At 43.1% G+C, this 24,829-nt stretch overlaps 1 protein-coding gene across 2 annotated transcripts; it reads left to right on the plus strand.

The window, feature by feature from the left end:
* The first annotated feature begins 1,742 nt into the window (after positions 1-1,742).
* ppm1ba (protein phosphatase, Mg2+/Mn2+ dependent, 1Ba) lies at positions 1,743-24,293 on the plus strand. Of its 2 annotated transcripts, XM_083775381.1 has the most exons (6): positions 1,743-2,102; positions 12,515-13,438; positions 14,131-14,248; positions 15,940-16,051; positions 16,173-16,230; positions 19,303-24,293. In XM_083775381.1, the coding sequence occupies exons 2-6, from the start codon at positions 12,548-12,550 to the stop codon at positions 19,330-19,332; spliced, it is 1,209 nt and encodes a 402-aa protein (XP_083631507.1). In that variant the 5' UTR covers positions 1,743-2,102; positions 12,515-12,547; the 3' UTR covers positions 19,333-24,293. The 2 variants fall into 2 exon arrangements, with proteins under 2 accessions (XP_083631507.1, XP_083631506.1); XM_083775380.1 differs by lacking the exon at positions 19,303-24,293 and having other exon boundaries at positions 16,173-17,424.
* The last annotated feature ends 536 nt before the right edge of the window (positions 24,294-24,829 follow it).

Consider the following 24,829-nt stretch of genomic DNA (forward strand, 5'->3'; position numbering starts at 1 on the left):
TGAGAATTAAATGATGCGTCCCTTATTGAACCAATAAGGAACGCAGTTTGTTCCTTATTTTCCTAAATAGCCCCTACACGTCAACACTGAATTTAACAATAATGAACAAAACAAAACACAGGAAATATTAAAGTCAGCACAATTGTTCTAGCGGGAGGCACACACTACCTAAAGTACCAGTGGTTCCCAAAGTGAGGTCCGGGGACCCCCAGGGGTCCTTGAGGGAGTTCCAGGCGGTCCCCAGCTAAATGATAGTTTGGAACCAAATGGACCCTTATGGGTCTGTAACTCTGAGAGTGTACAAATGGAACCAAATGGACCATCAGAGTTAAATTAACATTGATTTTACAATATGAATTGGGGGTCCCAGAGATAGAAATGCCATTAAATGGGGGTCCGTATACTAATGCATGTCAAACTGGTACTTGAAATTAAATGGGTTGAAAAATCTTCTCTTATGGGGGTCGCTTCAACTTATTGCTTCGACTTATTGCTTCAACGTATTGCTTCGACTTATTGCTTCAACTTATTGCTTCAACTTATTGCCGGCCTTGCCGCACACGCCTGCGCCGCAAGGCTGCGGCAGGTGTAAAGAGTGTCCCTTATTTCAAGATCTCAAAGGTGGCAACCCTACCAGAGGGAGTGCAACAAACCATGTACAACCCAGATTCGGCACAAACAAGGGACTAAATTCTTTTCGCTCCTATGCCACCAAAATGTGGAACGCCCTACCAACAGTCATTAAGACATGTGAATCCCTTGACTCCTTCAAAACCGCTCTCAAAGGGCACCTACGGATGGCTGCAATTCGAAACTGGCCTCTGTAAAATCTGAATCCCCCCCACCCCCCCACCCCATTTTCCCTCACTGTATATAGTATCTTTTCCCTTTTTTGCTTCCCATATGATGAATTCCTGTTCTGTTCTTTACCTACAGAGAAATGTCTATTTGTATGTCTCTAAATGTTTGTATGTCTTTAAATGTTTTGATGAATTGAACAATGTGGACCCTGTTGTAAACAAGTGTAATGCTTAATTGGGTCGTCCACTCACAGTTGACAGTCTTTGTATTGAGTTTGTGCTTAAAATGTACTGTAAATTCTACAAACTGTTAATAAAGATTTCAATCAATCAATCAATGAACTCTGAAAACAAACTTCATGGTAGAAACGGATAGGCCTACTCTAGAAAATGTCACGCTTTAGTGAGCTTTTTTGATGAATTGAACAAGGTGGACCCTCTTGTAAACAGGTGTAATGCTTAATTGGGTCGTCCACTCACAGTTAACAGTCTTTGTATTGAGTTTGTGCTTGAAATGTACTGTAATTCTGCAAACTGTTAATACATATTTCAATCAATCAAACAAAAAGTCACTCATAAGAGTAAAAGTGAACGCACGCACGCACGCGCACACACGCACGCACACACACACACACACACATACACACGCACGCACGCACGCACGCACGCACGCACGCACACGCACGCACGCACACACACACACACACACACACACACACACACACACACACACACACACACACACACACACACACACACACACACACACACACACACACACACACACTTTATTGTCATTGTTTACAATATTTTGAAGGCAGGTCTCATTGACTGCTACACAGACCAATCACGTCTCACCTTGGACCTGGCACGTGACGAATCAACGAAGAGAACCATCGAAGAGAACCCTCCCCCAAACTGGATGTTGAGAATGAGAAAGAACGTCATCTGCTTGCTTCCATACATTTAGCCTTAGCAATTAGCTTGGATAGGATACCAGTTGTCGCCTCGTCTTTACTTCTAAATTAGCCACATGTGTTACTGTTGCTCACATTGACAAAGCCAGACATGTATATAAAATCCTCAAACCACCGTAGAGACATGCGGAAGGGAGAATTGATCGCGTGAAATCAATGCTGGCTAGCTTCATCGATGCTAGCAAATGAGCAGAGGAGGGTGAAAAAGCGACCGTGGCTATCATTAGCTATCTAAACACAGCTAAGACAGCTTTCCCTCGATCATTGTAGACGCTGAAGACGCAAAGAGAGGACTGGCACGTCCGATTTCCGTGCTATTATAGAAGTAAGTAACGTTTTTAAATGTAACTTGGGAGAAGAAGTCGGGGTAGTGGCTAATAATCGTAATATCTGCAGTAAACGGTCAATTCTAACACAAGCTGGACATTGGCTCGCAGAGAGAGCGCATTAATTGACAACTGTGTGCGTGTACCCAGATGGTACAGTGGCCTCATTTTGAACTCCTATCATTGGGATGGCAAGGCAACATGATGAAGAATGGCATGTCGTTGTCAACTCTTTGTTTTGCGTCTCTTGCTTCTCGGCTGTCATGGTTGGTTTGTCACAGCTTAGCTGCACACAGCCACATACTTTGATATCACAGGTGTTGCTTCCATAATGAACTGTAATTACAGTTGTGATACAATTCACTGTAGGGCCGCTGCCAGGAGACATGGTACACTGACCATAGGGTCAACTCTACAGAACACTGACTCTTTTGAAAAGTTAGTCAGCTGACCTGCATGCAGAGTTCTGTCTTTGACAGTGGCTCACAATGTTATGGAGAGATTATAAAATCACCACTTGGTTAATCTCTATCTGGCTCATTTGCTCTTTAGACTTGTTAAACACGTAGTCGATTTTTAAAATTTATTGGAATGTTGTCCTTTTATTGGGTTGTGTGTCTGTGTGGACATTTACGGTCTTTGAGTCCTGAAATGGCACCATCATTGGTGGCATATTTATGTTGGCGCCTCAGTGTGAAATCCTGCCCCATAGGCACTGTCCGTAGAGTTTAGAGTAGTTTAAGGTTGGTATTGAGAAAATAAAGCACCTTATCTATGATTTTCCCCAGGATAAAAGCTCATATCTGGATTACTGTATGTGTGTGTGTGCGCATGTCAATTGTAAACACATTAATTGATTTATGACACCCACACACACACACACGCCTCTCCTGCATGACCTGTGCTCTCCAGTTACTAATGCAGATTGTTTTTTGTCATACAATAACATACCATTCATTTCCCTGTTTCTTTCACTCAACTGAATTCTGAGCTCTGGGAGTAGAGTTGAAGGCAGGCCAGTTTTCTGCATGGGAAAGGGAGAATAATGCACACAAAATCTCCCTCTCACTGAGAATCTTTTCATGGTCCAGTATTATTACCCTCCTACTGCATTGGTTCTCTTTGTGACCGGTCAGATCATCTCCGATCCGGCCTTGCTTATGATGAACTTGCAGGCCAGAGAGGCAGACGCCGCTTCTACACTGTCTGGAGCCGTCTTAAGCTCTGTCTGCACAGAGCACTCATGCCAGGAAACTGCCGCTTAGTTGATACAGACTTCAATGTCTGCATAAAGATGATGAGTCATCAAAGATGGGGTATAAGTTATCCCTGATGTGATCGACCAGTTGTCCTTGTACAAAAAGCCTTTACTGTCCCATGGGGTCCTCCTACCACAGATGTTACACTTACAGTAACCGCTGTTATGCACTACCGGCCAGCAAATCTTGGGAGCAAGCTCTTGTTCAGGTTTCCCAGTTATGCCAGGGCTTTGGTAGACTAGTAGAAACCATGATATTGAATTCAGTAATTGTCGCGGTTTGTTACTGGTGGTTGGTTCGGTTCTCAAGTGAATGTAACTGTTGACTTATTATTTCCGCCAGGTCGGACAACCGAAGGCCTGAGAACTATGTTTTCACCACTGTCTGTCCATCCACATGTGTGTGTCCGGTTATCTGTCCGTGTGCACATTATTTCTGCTCTATCTGGAGTCATGGGATCAAGTGAAGATGTATCCGATTTTTCATATTCCATTCCGATTGACTAGTTGACTACATTGACTTCCAAAGTTTGTGGGCCCTGGGAAGGCAACACAGCATTTATTTTCCAGCGTGAAGAACTCTATATCAAACAAGCAAAGAATCTTGCTCGACTGACATTTAACTTGTGGTTGGTTTGTTTGGGGATTATTTCTCCTAGTCTCTGACTTCACTGTATGGGTGTTGACTTGTTTTTCCTTTTTTGTGGAAACCCTATCAAACTACATCAATTCTTTCTTGGCCCTTGAACCAGCATAAAATTGACCTAAGTTCAGATTGCAAGCTTATGTTCTATCTTATTCCAGTAACTGTGTCTTGATTATGCCCCCTCGCAGGCCCTGACTGGCCAATGGGACTTCTAAGAAAGTCTTTATCAGGATGTGAAATCAGAAACACTAAGTACAGCCGGGACACATAAAAAATAATTTGCTTTGGCTCATGGTGCCTTGACAACCCGGCCGACATAAAACAATATAACACTTAAGTCATGGCGACAGACGAGGTACTTGGCCATAACAGTATAGGAATCACAGTGGAGTGTTGGACGTTACAGAGCATACATTGAGAAAGTGGACAAGGACAGACCCTAGAGACATACAGACATGCAGTAAAGTAAGACTCAAAGCTGCATATTGAGTAGTAGAGGAACTACTTGCAGTTTGTGAGTCCTGTGTAGCCTATTGTGGTACTACTGTTTGCAAATTCAATGCAGTTATGGCCTGATGCGTTTACAGTACAGACTTAAATCGTCGTTCAGAGTCTGACAACAAAAGGGCAACATTATTGTTGCCCTAATATTCAGTTGGGAGTCTGGTCTACTGGTTATTCCTGTGTTGATAACAGAGACAATCCCTTGGTACTGTATTAACACCACTAATAGCCTACTGCTCATTATTTTTTAATCCTAGTCTTATCATCATGACATGTTGCGTGCATCATCATCTCCCACAACTACATATATGTTACATTGCTACAAACACAGTAGCCTGGCATTGCCAGACTACGTGATCAGTCTGGCAATGTCCAGGCAGTACAAACACAGTCCCTTTGCCGTCATTGCTATTACAAACAAGCTATTTGAATAGACACCTGTTGTTGGCCTACCATGTGATATAACGGAATACGAGGCAGGAGCTTATCATTAATAACACAGAGCAGTAGCATGTTCTAACTTCGAGCCAGAGAGGGGCTTGTATGTGTGTGTGTGTGTAAGTTAAAAGGGGTCATAGCTGTGTTCAGTCTGCGGTGTACATTTGACAAGCTAATCTGGCCCTGCGTGGATCCCATCAGCAGCTGACCGCTAAATCAAATTAGCTTGTTAAAGCTAGCCCTCCCGGTCCCAAAGCCTGAGGCTTGCAATCGCTCCAGATCCACTACTAGCTTGTCTATTTCCCCACTTACTCACACCAAACAAAATGCAATTAGTCATACCCTCAGTATGCAGGATCTGTGTGTACAGTACGTGTCTTAGAGAGAGCAGATGGGCAACTGGTTCCGTTATTTTTGCGCACGCCTGCACTCATGCACTCACGCAGATGGCAGCTTCAGTGTTTAGTTTACATGATAAAAGTGTGAAGTTTGTGTCTACTGATCTTGTATTTGAGGGATGGATCCACCATAAGACAACAGCCGGTCTGGGAGACAGAATGAGTGTTTGTTTGTGTTTTGTATAGGTAGGTAGTAGGGCAAGTGATTCGGATGGCTGATATTTCCTTTAGGCCTTTGAGGTCTCATCAGTGTTAAGCTGCCAAAATGGAATCGGGCAGCACAGTATGTGTGAGTTCCCTTTTGTGCCTGTGCACCTGTTTGTTTGAGCGACAGGTGTCGATGCCAGTGTCACTTTTCATCAGCTGACATTTTTTTTTTTTTTTTTTTTTTTTAAGATATTTTTTTGTGGCTTACGCCTTTATTGATTTTTTTTTAAGGGACAGACAGTAGGCTGACAGGAAACGGGAGAGAGATGGGGGGATGACATGCGGTAAAGGCCGTGTCGGGTCCGGGAGTCGAACCCGCGGCACACCGCGACTGGATCACCAGTCCGGTGCCCAGACCGTTACGCTACGGCCTGGGCCAATCAGCTGACATTTTTGAAGGACCGTTGAAAACTCACCTTTTTAGACAGGCCTTTCCATAGACTTGACGTGGTTAAATGTTGATTTGATTGCTTTATTTTAACTCTATTTTGTCTTACTTTATTAGTGATTTAGTTCTTGATTTGTTTTATTGATTTGACTTGTTTTACTTTTATTGTTGTTAAAGCACTCAGTGACTGTAATTGTCTGTGAAAGGTTCTCTATAATAAATAAAACCTTACTTACTTACTTACTGTTGGGAATCGCAAGTTATGGCTTGTTTTTAAAGTAAAGGATACAAAACAGGGCTTACAGACAGTCATAGACGGACTATTTTTTATTTTTTCAGTTGATTCCTTTAGAGCTGAACATAATTATTTTGTCCATCGTGTTTGCCGTTTCTGCAAGTGTGACCACAATTTGGCGAATTGATTACAATTGATAGCCTATCAATGTTGCAGGAGCCACAGATGCACCTCCAATGTTGCTGTACCCGGTAGTTATTCATCTCTAATGGCAATTATGAAACTGATCACACAATAGTCTTGCACCTGGTGATGATGCCGTGTGGCTGGAATCAATCTGTGTCCATTCCTCACAAATCCATTCCCAATCATATATTTGAAAACAGGCCGGCATTAGTTTGTTGTGTCCTGTATTCCAGCATCATCAAAGTGAGCAATTAGCCCTTCACTAAATCCCACCCCAAAAGGCGATTGTCCAATGCCAATCCAAATAGTTTAGCAACAGTTGCTATGCAGGTCAAGCTTTCTTAGCTGCTAACGTGCCTATTGGACAAGGATGAGTTGGGGAGGGACTTGGTGAAGGGCTAATTCAATAGAAATAGAAAAAGTGCCCCTCGGGTGCCGTTTCTTCCTACGCCTTTGATGGCAATTGGATGATTTGAGGCATTTTGTTCCAAAAATGTGTTTTGCAAAATTCCACCTGTTGGTGGCGCTATAACAGGCCAATGTGAAAAGGGTGGGATATATCCCTCAGCCTAGTAGGATCGTCTGTGAACGATTTCAGGTGAATTGCATGCTGCGTTCATGATTTGAGGCTTTTTGTTCAAAACAGGCCAATCCTGTAAACTTTGAAAGGATCATCAGGATTCCATCAGGATGGAATATGAAATAGATAGATACTTTATTGTCCTTTCGGAAATTTGTTTTGTGCACAGCAGTCATCAGGATACAGAAAACATATACAAACAAACGGATCACACAGTATATACTTAGACAATAAAGAAACGATGCCAACAGAAGGCCACCAGTCATAGTTCCAAGAGGCATCACATCACACTTTATGCACGGAACTGAGATGGGGCCTGCTTGTAAAGTTCTCAACGGGCCCAAAAATTATGGCCCGGCCCGACCCTACCCTAACTGGGTGGGCCCGAGGCTCGGCCCTACCCTAAAAATTGCCATAATGTTAAGCCCGAAGCCCGACAAAAGCCCGACAGAAAAAAAAGAGAGAGGAAAAAAAAGCAGCACTAAATGGCAGCGCAGCGGCGCCGTGTTTCAGTGTGAAAGTGAGAAGGGAGATAAACTGATTTATCGAAATAAAGGATGTATGTAACTCACGTTAGAATAGGCTATTAATGTTCCATTACTTCCATTTCCAATCATTCTAATGGATTCCATACAGTGGTGGTGGTGACTGGTGAGTAAACACGAATAGCTGCTGCAGCTCCCTCCCTTAGTTTCCTCTGAAGTGAAGTTGCTTTACGTGTAGCTATAAGTTATATATCACTGGATCGTTTGGTGACGTTGATTAATAATTAGGTTTTATTCATCGCAGCCAGCTGGGTTAACGACACTCTCAGTGCAACATGACGAAAACCTGACGCTTCTTCAGCTGTGATAATCCGATTGATTTTATAAAATATTTAAGCATATGGCAACTTGGCAAGTTAACTGGTGGTTAGTAGCTCGTTTGGTGCGCAAACCAGAAGGAAACCAGCGGTAGCAAGGCACGCAAGTCTCTCACCGTTCACTGTTCTCTACTGCCTGCGCACGGGGCAGGCTACAATGCTGCTCTGGCCTCGTACACACATGCTGGACTGACATGGTCTGTGTTTCATGGCCGCCTCATTCTCAATGCTTTTCCAATGGAAGTCACGTGGTTTGACATGTGTGTACGAGGCCTCCGAGTCTGAAATGCCAGTGCGATGCGACCCCGTCTCCAGTCCTCCTCCTGTCACAAGTGAATCCCCTAGCGCAGCCCTCTTCATAATAAATACATACACGTATACACAATCACATTACACAAATAACAGAATTGCTATTTTTATTATAATAACACTTTTTAAAAAAAAGATAAAAAAAGAACAAAATTGGGGAAAATCACAGAGCCCGAAGCTCGGCCCGGCCCGACTAATTAGCATATTATTTGGGCCCGGCCCGGCCCTAAAACGTCGGGTCGGGTCGGGCTTGGTCGGGCCTGGTCGGGTTCGGGCAGAGTTTGAGAACTTTACCTGCTTGTTCATAAGTCCTATACTAAGTTATAGGAGCAAACTCTTGAGGTCCTAGCCTGCAGAGACGGTACCATGTACCGTCGCCCTGATGGTAAAAGATGGTATTGGCTGTGTAACGGGTGTGTATTGTCCGTAGTAATAGCTTTCCCCTTCCTGAGTACCCGGGTCTCATACATTGAAGTCATACTCTCAAATCGTACCCAAGCTATATCGGACAGATCTGTGTTGACCACATGACTATAGAGATAGTGTGTAACGATTTGCAGGATTTTTGGACAAAATATGGAGGAGTAATATAAAAAGAATTGTGTTTTACAAAAGTCGGCCTCCTGGTGGCGCTATAACAGGCCGTTATGGAAATTTATTTTTTACATATTTCGGCTTTATGGTCTCCCAATTTTGTCCTGAATTGGAGCCAGTTCATGACGAAATGGGGGCTTGTACGGGATTTGAATCAGCAACAGAGCTGAGCTATGTCCACATCCTGCTGGAAGACACTGGAAGGTTGTGAACTTGCGACTGGGGCAAGTGCAGACACAAGCTGCAAAGACTGCATGCATCCATTACTACAGTGGAGTAATTAACTGTTAATGGACAACTAGCTGAGTGCTCCTTAAACTGCAGTCAGTAGTGAGGTGGTTGCCAACCCGTAACGCTAACACTACTTTGGATTTGCATCACAGATCAGAAAAAGAGAATGTGGGTTTGGTCCACCACAACCTGAACAACAATAACTGCAGACAACACAGCATCCTCATGGAGGGAGAGATTATCTCAGACTCACAGAAGAAAGTTGTGGGTATTTGGAGGTGACACAGTGTCGTGGGCTGGCTACTTTTCTATAATGATTTTGTAGCCATAAAATAATGTGTGGTACACAATAAGATCGCCAGGGGCCACTGTGGGGGGGGGGGGATGTCATTTACAGTAAAGATTTGCCATTTCTCGTAGAGAAATTACGATAATCTCAAACGCATCGCCTGTTCTGGCAGGGCTCCGGGGTGGACCGTGAGGCACACTACAGAGTATAACATCTTAATTAAATTAATGGCTTTTAAAATGGATGGTAGCAAAACTATAATATGGTCATGCTTCTTTAATCTTTATGGTACTCCATTTGAGTCATGCAGGGACAGGGTAGAAGCTCTTCTGAGTGGGCAAAGGCCAGGTAATAACGATGAAAGTGACAAAGCCGAGTCAATTTATCTGTAAGAGTGAGTATGCTGCTTGTGCATCTGCTGGCAGTCCACCAATGTCCATCGATGGAGTCAATAGGTGGCTGTGTTGACTCTGGACTTGATAAAACACAGTGGACCAGTAGCTAGTGATGCACCGAATATTCGGCCACAGAAAATATTCGGCAAAAAATGGCTAAAAATGCATTTTCGGCCTATTCAGTTTCGGCCTGATTAGGCAGAAAATACATCACAGAATAGTGTATGCAATTAATGCATTCGAAAGAGCTGAATAAATGTTTTATGGACCCATAATAGTGATTATCATTTAAGTTAAGTTTTGCCATGACCATTTATTTTGCCATAAATCGGGTAGCTTTAAGGTACGGCAATGACAGCAATGGTAGGACAAATTATATATAATATTAATCATATTCGGTTTTCGGCCAACTGTTTCCTATATTCGGTATTCGGTTTCGGCCAAGAATTTCCCTTTCGGTGCATCCCTAGCAGCAGGTGACATGGCACCCCAAATCGGCACTGACACTTTGTGCTTCCGTATATAGACGTCCTATAGATGTATACAGAAGTCCTGATGTCACTTGCTCATCCCCTGGTTGCGGAAGTTAATTCTCTATGGAGAATAACATTGGGTCATCTTAAAATCGTCTAAGAATTGTGGATCCAAAATTAAACAAACTGTCTCTGCGATATTGTCAGAGAGGTGTCTCTCTCTATCGTTTTAGTCATTGTGATACTGTTTCTAGTGAAAATCCTACTAATTCGCCGGCGGTAACATTAGCATTTTCTTGCAGTCGATTGATACTTCATAATTCATATCCATATTAAAAACGGTCATAGCCGTCATCACAGAAATGTGATGTGCGCTCAGCACATTTGGGCAAGTGGCTATGGCCGAATTTAGCCAAAGAAGTGTTTTTCGTGCAAAACTAATGCTCGGAATGGATTTAGAATCATGAAAACCCCCTAGTTTGACACGTCACATAATTAAATTTAGAAAATGTTGCCTTATTTAGGTTGTCAATGGTGGCCATATGGATTTGGCCGTTGCGGCGAACGGCTGGGGCGCCCTAGCTAAATCATTAGAGCATGCCCTGAGCTACATCTGTGCAAACTTTGCTGCTTTTAGACAAATTAGCGTGAAATATCCCTCCCTACGCTCCAGTGCCGCATGCTGATCACCTCCATGCCACGCCCCGTTGATAAAATATGTTTGTGTATAACTGTATAAATAAGTTTAACATACTTTTCAGATGGTCGACATTTCTGTATTGTAAATCTTTTTTTTAGTGGTCTCATGAAATATTCTAATATTTTCAGATGTGGATTTTTGATTTTCATTAGCTGTATGCCATAATCATCCAGACTAAAACAAAAAAAGGTTTTAAATATTTAACTTTATGCACAACGAATCTAGAATATATTAACGTATTTTTTTAAAAATTATATTACGGAGGAAAATTTACTTTTCCACGATATTCAATATTCGACACACACACACACACACACACACACACACACACACACACACACACACACACACTATTCAAGGCAAATATCTGCAGCTCGATGGGACAAAGTTGTGCTTATAAGAAAGTCTTGTTAAAAACTTGACCTCACTTATTATAGCCTGAAATCGAACCATTCTTCTGATGACCGGTGCTCATTTAAACATTTACAACTGTCATAGTGCAGTTTTCACATCCCTGCATAGGCTAACCGGCCATTAACTTGCTTGTAATGAGCGTTTATTGCCAGGCATTTTCGGACATTCTGCACGACTCTGAGAGGAATTTTCCAATGAGCTCTGTTAAGCAGTGTGTCAATCATTTGTAGTGTCATTATATAGCCAATTAACATGAGCTGGCTATGGGTTTACCACTCTGTTGGCTGATATTGCCATTCATTTAGCTAATGCAGTCAGGGACAGATCATTCTATGCATCATTTCCATTGCGCCACAGTTTGTTAATGCTCTTAGCGGCCTATTACCTCTGGCCAAAGAAGCTTTTAAGGTTACTATCCAATCTCTCTGAGCATGAACTGGAAAGGCAGAAGGGCTATTTCTGGAGTATGATGCGCTATGCTCACTATTTTGATTGAATTATTAGTTTTAGGCCCAGCAAGTGAATAGTAACAGAAAATAAGACACAGTTTAACTTTTATTTAAAAAAATCTCTAACACTTGTTACTGGTGCATGATCAAATACTGAACCATAGCACCTCAAGGACGGCATGTAATATGGTTTGTAATATTGGAGACATACATATCGGTAGACAGATACCATACAACACTGAAACATGTAATCCAAAAAGGATAAACCTTCTCCGAGGACATGAAGCGTAATGCTGAAACAACCAATCCACCTGATGATAAAGGAAAATAAAGGGAATTCACAGGCGCACAGACAGCAGAAGGATACAATTATTTTAGCTGGTTAAACTTAAACTTTATATAAAGGGATGACTGGTTTAGTAGTCATACTTGTATTGTTCTTAACCCATTCTAGACGGGAACCCCTTTTGGTGTTTTAACTAAGCATTATGTTATACTTTAGCTACTGAAAAATAGCAGATCTACAAGCTCATAGCGTGCCACTCGGTGGCGTGCTACGAGCTTGTAGGTCTGCTATTTTTGAAGAACCATGAAAATGCGGCACAAATCTTTGAATATATATTCTTTCAGAATACTTTTTATTTCGACGTTAGGCCTAAGTTCTGATTATGCTTGTTCATGATTCAGTGTTGCTGAGTCTGTACTACCTTTTACTAATGTGATTGTTTTTATGTTGCACGGTGTGCTGCAAAAACCAATTGCCCTCAGTGGACAAATAAAGTTCAAGTTGAATCCATTGGTCTGTGGAGGTCTATATCTCCCTCACTCTCTCTCCGTCCTTCCTCTATGCTTTAGGGGTAGCGGTGGACTCCGTATAGGGTCAGAGCTATGGGGGCCTTCCTGGACAAGCCCAAGACGGACAAGCACAACACGCGCGGCGAGGGCAATGGGCTGCGCTACGGCCTGAGCTCCATGCAGGGCTGGCGGGTGGAGATGGAGGACGCGCACACGGCCGCCGTGGGACTCCCCGCGCCCGGCCTGGCCGACTGGTCCTTCTTCGCCGTCTACGACGGCCACGCCGGCTCCCGGGTGGCCAACTACTGCTCCAAGCACCTCCTGGAGCACATGATCAATGCCAGCTCGGCGGCGGTGGAGGAGGAGTCTGCCACGGACGGCCCCGCCCCTGCGGGGGGGGACTCCCCCCCGGCCCTGACCCAGCCCAAAGTGGACGCGGTGAAGGCCGGCATCCGCGACGGCTTCCTGCGCATCGACGAGCACATGCGGAGCTTCTCCGACCTGCGGAACGGCATGGACCGCAGCGGCTCCACGGCCGTGGGCGTGCTGCTCTCGCCCGACCACCTGTTCTTCATCAACTGCGGCGACTCGCGCGCCGTCCTCTGCCGCGACGCCCAGGTCTGCTTCTCCACGCAGGACCACAAGCCGTGCAACCCGCGGGAGAAGGAGCGCATCCAGAACGCCGGCGGCTCGGTCATGATCCAGCGGGTGAACGGCTCGCTGGCCGTCTCCCGGGCCCTGGGGGACTTTGACTACAAGTGCGTGGACGGCAAGGGCCCCACGGAGCAGCTGGTGAGCCCCGAGCCCGAGGTGTACGAGATGGCGCGCTCCCCCGAGCACGATCAGTTCGTGGTGCTGGCGTGCGACGGGATCTGGGACGTCATGTCCAACGAGGAGCTGTGCGAGTTCGTCGGGACCCGGCTGGAGGTGTCCAACGACCTGGAGAGGATCTGCGACGAGGTGGTGGACACGTGCCTGCACAAGGTGTGTGTGTTTGTGTATGAGAGGAGTGGATGTGCATGTGTGTGTTTGGCATATATGCATGTTAGTCTTTTTCAGAGACAGACAGAGACTTTTTTCTTCTTTTTTTTTTGATATTCGGCGTGCCCTTTAACCCATTTTGGGCAGGAACCCATTTTGGTGTTTTAAACATTATGTTATAATTTAGCTATTGAAAAATAGCAGATCTACAAGCTCATAGCGCGCCACCAAGTGGCGCGCTACTTGTTCACCCGTGTGAACTGAGTTGCACCACTCGGTTCACACGGGTGTGATTTTTGAAAAATCGTTAAATGTGGTGCAAATCATTGAATATATATTTCAGAGCGAACATTTTTAACTAAAATATTTTCTTCTGGGGCGTCCCTGGAACATCATATTTTCAGATGGGGGTCCGTTGCCCAATAGAGAGAATTCTGGGGGTCGTTGACATGAAAAAGGTTGAGCACCACTGACATCGAAACATAGGTTTTTCAGATTATTTTTTATTTATTTAGAAGCCTTTTTTTTTATCGACCTCAGTCCAAAATGGATTGACTGACTGTCACTGTCACTTAACACACTTTAACACACACAACACAGACCTTTCTTTCTTTCTTTCTTTCACGTTCAGCGCACACAGATTAACGCCCCTCTCTCTCCCATCCTTCTCTCCCATCCCTCTCTCTCCGTCCCAGGGGAGTCGGGATAACATGAGTGTTGTGTTGGTGTGTTTGCCCGGCGCTCCCAAAGTGTCAGAGGAAGCCGTGAGGAGAGACGCAGAGCTCAACACATACCTGGAGACAAGAGTGGAAGGTGAGATCCAACCCCCCCCCCCCCACTATACTCAATGTAGCCTGTAATAATGTCTGCAATGCCGGTTACATGGGGAGCTTTTATCTTTCATACATTGGAGTAATACATTTAGGAGTTAATTTATTTTTGTATAACTATTTACACCATGCAGTTACAGATGCTCTTAAAATCGTGACGATTAACAGTTCTACTGCGAATCACGCTTAACCCGCATTTTAATAAAATATTCTACGTTGCCGAGATTGTTTTATTACCTTTAGAGCATACGCTGAAGTATTTGGGCGTTTGATCCGTGAAAATCCGGCGAAAAAACGTTCGTCCGTTTGTTATGAACGATCGCACCACCCGCCATCTTAGTGCGCCACAAGACCGCACCACAATACCCTCCTCCATGAGGCGTTGAACCCCGTTCATTTGCATTGGCCTCAATTTCCCAGAAGCCCTAGCAGCCCACAGCATGTGTTGATTTCCGGTTTCGTCATCATAACATGAAGGTCTCGTCTCCAGCTCCACGGCAAAGATGGAGTTTCTTTTTAATTATTAAAATACAATTAGCAGCCGTCAAACTGTTAATAATGAGCTTGAACTTGATGAATTGCAGGTCTCTTGACAACAGTTAGTGACAGCATATCTTTTGTTTTCATGTCAATTGGTGACAAATAGCTCCTTTCACCATTGGCATTAGGAGTAGTAGGACAATCAAGAAGGAGGTGCATCTTGCAAAAATATAAATGGGCAAGTGAAAAAGTAGCGGCCAGGCATGATGTAATGTATGGCAGCTGGCCCTTGTGGAATAAACTGGATTGTTAGCAGTAAAAAAAAATCTTTGTTTTATTTATTCATAGTTCAAGATAAAACCTTCAAGCAAGCATTACCCTCTCTTCATTCCTTCTGCTCTCCTCCCCTCTCCGTGTCACATTTCATTCCGTCCCACTCCGGATGACTGAGCAAAGTCTTCCGTCTCAGTCAGTTATGTGTGCTCTCTTCCCCTGGTTACAGGTAGTGAGTCAACACCCTAGGGAGTTTCAATTATTGCTGCAGGGAACCACATTTTGACATTCTGGGACATTCTTTTTGTTTTATCACTTGAGGCCTAATTTGGGACACTGTACGTTTCAGAAACCAAGGCTTAAGAGTAGAGAGGCAAAGGTTCATTGTTTTGGGTCAGAATAAACACGGACAATGTGGAATTGTGGATGGATGACTTCAAACCGTAGTCTGAGATGATGAATGTTGCACCAGTTTCAAGTGTGTGAAAGTCATAACAGATTGCGGTAAGGTGTATAATGGAGTGTGAATGTTTAAGCCAAGGCTTTGGCTAATGTTTGGGTGAAGTAGTGTGAATGATTGGCCCCAGGGAGCTGCTCCTGCTCCTGCCAGATGGAGAGACGGAGGGAAAGAAAATGAGGGAAAGAGAGAGAGAGAGAGAGAGAGGAATGCTCTGGCTGAACATTTAACTGGCCTTGTGCCACTCCCAACTATTAGACTGCAGGCCTCTCTCTCTCTCTCTCTCTCTCTCTCTCTCTCTCTCTCTTTCTAATTCTCATTTGTTGCAGCTGCCTTCTCCCCCCATCTTCGTCTTTTACCCACAACTAACAGGTCTGCTTAGTAGTCAATGACATTTCTTCCTTTTCTTTCTGTGCTTCCAACATTGCTGAACGCTGACCTGTCTGTCTCACCATGTTGTGCAGAGATCCTGTCTCGGTCAGGGGAGGACGGCGTGCCCGATCTGGTGACTGTAATGAGGAACCTATCCACTGAAACAATCCCCAACCTGCCACCAGGGGGTGGCTTAGCCAGCAAGTAAGGTTCCCACTTTCCCCACACAAACACATTTACCTTCTTATACTGAATAATATGACCCGACTCGGGGACCACCATAACTCTTAATAACTGTGTGTGTCCCGTGTTCTTCCCCTTTCAGACGCAGTGTTATTGAAGCAGTATATCAGCGTCTGAACCCACACAGGGAAGAGGATGGGGTGAGTATCCATGCATTGCACAGAGGGATTATGTCTATGCATACCACTCGAACCCCATAGGGTTTAGCGGAGTCCCGCAGAGCTCCATGCTAGTAGTCTTTCTGTTGTTATGGTGGAAAGCTTTCACTGGAAATAGCCGATCGACCAGCTCACAACGTGTCGCGACGCGACGTGCTGTGAGCGGGTCGATCTGATATCTCTAATCCTTTTTGTTCCAAAGCATCCGTTTGAATGAATCATGAATTGGAACCAATTTAATTTTTTGATTTAAAAAAACTATGTATGAACTAGCAATGTTGTAATGTCTGTATTGCATAACCACGCCAGTGGTTTGGCATGTTTCGTCCATTAACTATGACTCGCGGTATGACTCGCTTGACATTACTGTCGTCTATTTTCCAAAGCATACTGTGGTTTCTTAGATTTTCGAGGAAACCATTGGATTCAAGAATATGTTATGAAAATGTATTTGCATGGAATGTAACCCAACGCGCTGCATATAATTGAGCTGTTATTTTTAGTTTTGTTACCATTGAACTTTAATACATTTTATAGTCTCCAGAGAAAAGACTGATTCTCAAAATCCCTAACTCACTGATTTCCTAATTCTATTTGGCCACTATTGCGTTCGTAATGTTGTAATAACAAACAACGAACAAATGGTAAGTCAAAAAATATAGCCATCGATGGGAAATCGGTGTACGTTTATATGCACAGTATATGGCCAAAGCCATCATGTATTGATGACAATATAGCTCTTTAACCGCTAAACCAGAAAATCACAGATCTACAAGTTCTCATCCCGTCACTCACGATGCCACACATTTTGAGCCTTGTGGATCTATTTTTACAGAATGTTTGATAGTTTTCACCTATTATGACATGCCCAGAATTGGGAAGCTAGTGTTCATGAGAATGGAGCATTATCACACGTCATTGAAAAATGAAATGATTCAATACAAATGCAGTCATCCAATAATACAGGTGATTTCTGAAAAGGTGAAGGCAATGCACACCATTTACTAATGTACATGATGTACAAGACAAAGCAGATATTATTTTAGTAATAAGAAGTACTTTAGAATGCTTAATATTCCAACATGTTATTTCACATAATATATTTTCCAGATCAGGCAGATAAAACCTGGGTTCTCTCAGACTGTTGGACTTTTTTCACTGTTTCACAGTCTGTATGGTTGAGGAGCCCAGGGTCCTTTTCCTTCAGTTCCCTGTCACTGTTTGCATTGAGCTTGCTGTATTTGTTCCCTGGAAGCATTCTTCTATGGTGTTGTTTTTATGGTGTTATTTTAGCATGTCTGCTCATTTGGTTCGTCATTATCAAACCAATGTCTGGAATCTGGATTTGTCTTGGTTTAGCTATTTGTCCTGGCTGTGTGTGTGTGTGTGTGTGTGTGGGTGCGTGCACGTTTACGAAAGAGGACTCGTCTTCGCTTGTGTTGTCTTGGTTTCTCCAACACACGTGTGACAGTGTGCAAATTTTTTACCGTTTTGTCAAGAGCAATAGTTGGGACCAATTACATGAAGATGGGTTGAAAATGGTTGAAGTCGTTCTTTAAATACACTCAACGATGCTTTCTTTGCTGTTTAAAATTGCATTTAATATTAGTCCCATGTCCCTTTTTATCCGTAATACAAATGCCCATTGCTCCTGGTTCATATGCTGTCACAGTCTGTGTATTTGTGGAGCAATGGGAGTTTGCTTTCGGCATGACCAGAATAATGGGCTTTTGGTCCAATTGACCATTTTCTATTTATTTCTATTTTATTTTTAGGCAGGCAGTGGGCAATCCCCCCCCCCCCCCCCCCCCTATAATGAGGAAAACTAATAATGCTAGCAGGTTAATATTCAGTTAATGGAAGCATTGAAAAAGCAGGGTTAGATTCAAAACGCTGTGATAAAAGGTTGTACACACAACATCCTCACCAACACTGGGATAAGGGTTGTGTAGCCGTGTCTAACTGTGTGTTCACCCTCTGATTAACGCAGCCCTCCTGTTTCATTTGGTAAGTGACCCCATATATAACTGTTACCCCCCCCCCCCACCCCTTTCCTGACCCTCAAGTACACATTTTCAGATTTACATAGACACATGACACATGGAAACATACACAGGCATGTCAGTGACCACCTACTGTGCGTACTATCACCCCTCCCTCCCTCCCTCGTCATCAGTCTTTCCTCTGCTCAGAACCACTCTATAGCATGTGGAGATCCATTTAGAGTCAAAGGGCGTGTAGTGTGTATGTGAGAGAAAGCGCAAGTGTTCTCTTGTTTGTCTCTTTATGACTTGATACACGCACAATCTTACACATACATACACACACACGCATGCACCACTGTGTCTCACTCCCACCCTTTTCCACGATTGCACGCATACTGTATGACTCCCTGGGAAGAAAGAGAAAATAAACAGAATAGTATGTTAACCGCTGTGGGATTTATGTTGTTTTGTCCTCTGATGGTTTGAGGGTGTTCCTGGCTTCACTCGACTCTTCTCTCCCGCTTTCTTAACTTTTTTCATCCGTGTCAGCTCTAGGAAAACCTGGCCTTGGCAGTCTAAGTTGGAACAAAAATAACAAATCAAGAGTTTATTAAAGGGGAACGAAAACCTAGACCAATGTTGATTGTTTGCTGCTGCTGTTAAGGTTATGTACTATTTTAGGCTAAATACAAGTCGGGCAGACCATAATATGTAAGCAACACAGCTGCAGGCAGCTTATGCAATTAATAATGGGTGTATGTGTGCAAGTTTGATGCTGTTGACAGCTGACCTCTATCAATGCTTGAGCAGCATTAGCATATTGGTTTTTAACCTCTACAGGGCAAAACATGAACAAGGGTCTAAGGTTTGTTTACCTTTTTAAAGTGTGTCCTTTTAGGGGTTGATGACATTGTGTCGGTTTCTCTCCACTCTCTCTCTCTCTTCCCTGTTACCCAACCCTACTCGTTCTCTCCTCTGCCTTCCATTGTCTCACGCCCCTTCTGTCTCTTTCTTCTCCTGCCCATGTCTCTCTTCCCCCTCTCTCTCTTTCTCTGTATCTCTGCTGCAGAATGGAGCCGAGTTGGAGGACCCCTGGTAGCTGTCGGAGCACTAGAACAAAAACCCAGGACTTATACACAACAAGACCACATCCCTATTCACCCTTTTGCTTTCTTTAGTTTTTTTCTTCGTTTTTAATTTTCAAATTTCTTTTTCTGCTGTGCTGAGAGATCAATCGGAGCGGAAATGCCAGTTTTAAAAACTTAAACAAAACACACCTGACCCCATGAGGATCTCAAACGGGATTGCTTTTTTTCTTTTTTTCTGAAACAGAGCATGGTGGGGGGTGGGGACGGACAACTACAAACGGTAGTGTGGAAATAGAATCGCACTTATTATACTACAAGAGAAACAAAAGGCGCATGTGTTTTTAAACCCATTGAGTTTTTTTGCTCTCTTTGTGGTGGCTTGTTTTATTGACATTGTCAAAAATGACAGGAGACACAGGAGCGGCCCTGGTTTTGATGCTGGTGGACACATTGACTCTGTTGACCTTCAATGGTGCCTTCCTCACACAACCGAGAGAGGAGAGACAGCCAGGGACGTCTGTGATTCACTGAATAGATGGAGGTGTCTTTCTGGCTGCATTTCTTGGCATTATTATACTGTAAAGGAGTGCTGAAGTGGAACAAAGTGACAAATGTCAATTGCACCTGCCCTGGCACACCATCCATTCCATAAGCCACAAAAAGCCAGACTTGCCTCTTGAGTTACCCGTGTCACCAGCAAAGCCGTATACGGCCTGGTCCACTTCAGCATGGGGGCATTAGCTATTAAACCTTTCACTGGAGGACCACAAACCACAGTCTTCGTCAGATCGTGCAGGGCCTTTTTGCTTGGCTCCTGCAGGCTCACTGGACTCGACCAAAAGCCTGGTGCTAAGTCTCAACCGTTTCTCTCTTAAAACGGGCAGCACACTTCAAAAGAAGTCAACATTTTCCCAGCTTGCTGAAGTTCACTGCGGACACAGTTTGTTTTATACTCGATGTGATTCGGCTTTGAGCGCTGAGCGTTCCATTAGTTAAGACCCCCCTCTCTTCCACCATGGAATATGAGTTTCTCACCAGTCGCACACGACGTTCGCATCGGTGTCATCTGCAAGAGCTTTGGCCAGTTAGGAAATCCTGGAGAAGTGCAAATAACTTCACGTCATTTTGTTCTTTAACGACCATGCTGAACCTGCTTCACCCACAGAACCCCAGATTATATAAAGCTCTAAGCCAAGAGGAGAGCACTGTATCTGAGGGTGCCAAAGTTGAGTCAGACTGGCTGTGGCTATCTCCCAAGTCCCCATCTGCTACCACCAGGCTGGAACCGACGCATAACTTGACCAAAGCCAAACCCTGGTTGGGTTTGGATGGCTGCATAGAGGCGTGTAGAAGAAAGAGTTTTCAAACCAATGTGTGGCTGCTTTTTCTTGCACCTCTTTGCCCCACCTTCTCCCCCTGCTCTCTCTTCTACTAATTTATGAAACCTTCCTATTTCTATACAGCTTTCTCTCTCACATTTCTGACTCTTTAACTTTCCAACAGAATACGAGACGAAATGTTATGTTGTGTCGGCAGACGTTGCCAGTCATAAGCTTTTCAGCCTGCTGTTCAATTTAGAAGATAGAAAAATATATAAATATAAATCCATATAAATATATATAGATATATATATATATTTTGATTTGTTTATTTTTCACTTGTATTCTGCACCCATGCCATTTCTTGTGGCCTGGTTGTGGGGTAGGAAGGGTGAATACAGTGTGAAAGAGTACTGTAGGTTAAAAGACACCATCCACAGACACATTTGGGTTCAAAAGATTGAATCCAAAACCTTTCCTGCTCTCTTCCCTTTCCTCTTTTCCTGAGCATACCCTGTGCACGCACACACAAACAAACAAGCTTTCTAATTACCGCCTGCCTTTTGTGACTAACAAATGTTTCCCGCGGGAGGATCTTGTTTTTGTTTATTTTTTCCAGATGCAACTCGATTGCTCAGACATGTTTTTATGATTTCCTTATTTGTTTTCGACATATAATTTGTATTATATTTTTAATGCTGTTATGTATACTGTTGTTGCCATCTCTTGTCTCATAGAGGTGAGGAAAAGATGAAAATGTCACTCAACTACAGTTTGGGAGAGATACGTGGAAGAGGGTTTTTTTGTGTTAAGTACATCATTCTGCAAAGGTAAAGATGGAACGGAATAGGACCTGGATTGTGTTCACACTGTCAGATGTAAACCGATGGCTCTTTTCGACTGCATGGACTAAGCGAACCGCATTGTGCCATGTGACTATTTTGCAGGTTCCGGATTTGCTTCCGTACACTTTGCCTCGGTTTCAGATGCATGCAACGTCCTCAGAACCGCAAATGGCAGATCTACAAGTTCAAGCTTGTGCGGCTATTTGCAGGACTTTGACAGGTTCTGGGAAGTTTCATGTTATGGAAGGTTACTCGTCGCAGTCCAAAAGAGCCTGTTGTTCCCATTAATGATTAATACACATGAAAGAACAGCGACGTAGGAAACGCAACTCGTGAAGCTTCGGCTTTTCAGCATTTTGGAAAAACGAATACAGTATGTGAATATAGGTGAAAATACACGTGCATATATTATGTGCGTAATAACATTTTCAGCAGACCCATTTAGAGATGATATTCACAAAGTTAAATTTCAGTCACTCTCCCATGCTTTCTGAACCAGCAGTATTGGAAGAGGATAGGCCTAACGGAGCTTCCTGGCTTTGTAATGTCCTTGTGGTACACAAACTCTTGGTGCCATTCGACAAAGGTACTTGAATGTGTAGTTATTTTGTTGTTGTGATTGTGTTTTATTGTGATTTATATTTCTTTTTTTGGGGGGAGGGGAAGGGGAGGGGGGGCATGTTTTCTGCTTGAGGAAAAAATATGTTTTTGTAAAGTGGGGGTTGTATTGGTTGCAGTAAATACTCAGCAGGCATGTTCAGTGTGGGTCAATGGTAAATGCACAACATGAAGTAGAATTGACTTGTAGATCGGTATAAAATATGCTCTAATCAAAGCCAGAGGGATACACTGTATAGACATTGGACTTGAAGGTGCTCTAAGTGATATTTGTTTGGTTAAAACAAACAGGTTTTCCTTTTAGGAGCACTTAACCCATTTTCAACCTTATCTTCATAATTAGTCTTCACTAATGCTCCATAAGATTGCACAGTTTACGTCTTCTCCCTGTCTCATTTGTGGGCTATGGACAGTTTAGAAACCTATACCTACCGATGACAATCGATTGGGATTCCAAGCTGATAGGAACTCCAGCCTTCCTCTTCCTGGAAAGCCATCATGCTGAAATTGTAGTACTTTGTTCTTGCATTCATAAACAAATATGAATATGAATTTTATTACCAAACTGCCTCCGTATGGCGTAAGTGATGGGCAGATTTCAGAACTGTTCACAGCCCTCTGGGACACGGAGTGAGTGCACTGCAGAAATGAATTGTACAATCTTCTATTGAGCATTACCGAGGATCAATTCTATGAAGATGGGGTTGAAAATGGATGAAGTTCTTTAAATCTCAGGGGTGCTGCTGATAGCCTATAGTGGTTAAAGACCACATAGGTTCTGATGCCTGGCAAGCGAGTCCTTGGTTCGATTTCTTGGCTTGGGTGGGCTTTGCTTTGAGTCGCTCGACCCAACTCTCCCTGGTTCCTGTCTACACTGTAACCATCATTATAGGCAAGAAAGCCTGAAAAAAATAATAAATAAAAAGTTCCAATTGTATATATTTAATTCTGTATGAGTTATCTCTGCTAATTGGATGATATTGGTAATATATTGAATATATACAATATATATAGAAAATATATTTTCTGTTTACTAAAAAAGCTGGAAATATGGGGAGACCCGAACACTCTTTAGCAATGATTACTGTTAGAATGTATAACTATTTAACACACAAACATCACTTACAGTACCTTTTAATTACGTGGCAGTAAATTTGACAAAATTACAAGACTCTTGGATTTCTCGTGTGCTTTTCTACCTTTTTAACATTGTGCAAGGTTTCATCCTCCTGAATACTGTCCTCAGTCGTTTGCATTATTATTATAGCAAACATACAACTACACAAAGTACGCTATATAACAGACACTGGGCTACAAGGAAGCCTTTTGCCCTCACCTGTTCTCCACACTAATGGACTGGATACACTGCTGTGCCACTTGCCATCATCCATCATTAAATGATGAAAGGAGTGCTCTCAGATCCCTCTTTTTTTCCCCCCAGGAATATAATTCAACTTGATCCTTTTATTTGATGGTGGGAAAAATATGTAAGCCACGTGCAAGGTTTTGTAAAGATCACTTAATTCCCTTTGATCAGACTTTACTTTTCTTTTAAGGAGTTTTTCGAAATTGAGTCACACCTGGTCCCCCCCCCCACCCCCTCCAGGATGTAAAGCAAATTTTCCAAAGCAAGTTTGTTTCCTAATTGTAGCAACAAGCAATGTGTCGTGTTTTAGCTGACTTTGAATCACCATAAAGACACCGAGAGACAATGCTTGGGAACTAGTTTCATGTTTTGTACCACATGGGCCCACAATTTGGAATTACAGGAGAGACATTTGACATATACTAGGTGGGGCTTGCTGGAAGAAAATGACTCGGTGCTCTTAAGCCACCCCTGTCTAAATGCTCCGCAAGTATTGATTGACTGACTATATTGATAACCGTATGATTTTTAACATTTATTGAGATTTATTTATTCAAATGCTTTTTTGCCGTTCTGAGAATAACAAAATGTTTTGAGGACAGATTGAGATTACACGATGACATTTATACTTGTAGACACCTCCTCCACGTTAACCTTTAGTTTAGAGTGTGCCGAGGTCCGGTTTCGGGGCGTACATTACCCAGGTTTCTTTTCCCCTCCCTCTCCCTTTTTTCCGCTACTGCTACTTTCCCATGATATTGTGATGTTTCAGAACATACAGTGGACATAATCTTCAATAAAAGATGGATTTAAGTTCAACTGTTCTTATATGGTTAATTTTTCATTATGCCGGCTCATGGCTTTGAGTGTATTATGTGTAATATGCTGAACTCCAAAGTATTTGGTGTTCCGTTATGAGATGTATGTAGGCCTACTCTTAAGTAAGTCTATGACTTTTTGACATGTGCCATCTATTTCATAGTCTACTTGCCAGCTATACAGCACCATTGTGAACCCGGACATGTTGAGTACACCAAGGTTTTATGTTAGAAATGTTGAGTATGGGCCCCCAGAAACTGCTGGATGCTAACTTGCATGATCAATTTTCATAATTGGCATAATATGTGACCATACATACCATTAACAACCTATAGAAGGCAAAACAAATTTCATCATTCTTTATGTAGCATTGACGTGTCAAACTAGGGGGTTTCATGATGCTGAATCAATTCCATGCATTAGTTTCGCAAAACAAAAAAGAAAACACTTGCCTAAATGTACTGACATCACATTTGTGGTCAATTATGTAAGTTATCCGGCAGTTTCTACATACTGGGGACCCATACTCAACATTTCTAAC

This window comes from Protomyctophum parallelum, assembly GCF_964188405.1.
Source record: "Protomyctophum parallelum genome assembly, chromosome: 10".
Classification (NCBI taxonomy): Eukaryota; Metazoa; Chordata; class Actinopteri; order Myctophiformes; family Myctophidae; genus Protomyctophum; species Protomyctophum parallelum.

Coding starts and splice junctions, on each gene's coding strand:
- ppm1ba (XM_083775380.1), top strand. CDS start 12,548: ATGGGGGCCTTCCTGGACAAGCCCAAGACGGACAAGCACAACACGCGC. Junction 13,439..14,130: donor TGGACACGTGCCTGCACAAG/GTGTGTGTGTTT, acceptor TCTCCGTCCCAG/GGGAGTCGGGATAACATGAG. Junction 16,052..16,172: donor GGGGGTGGCTTAGCCAGCAA/GTAAGGTTCCCA, acceptor TTCCCCTTTCAG/ACGCAGTGTTATTGAAGCAG.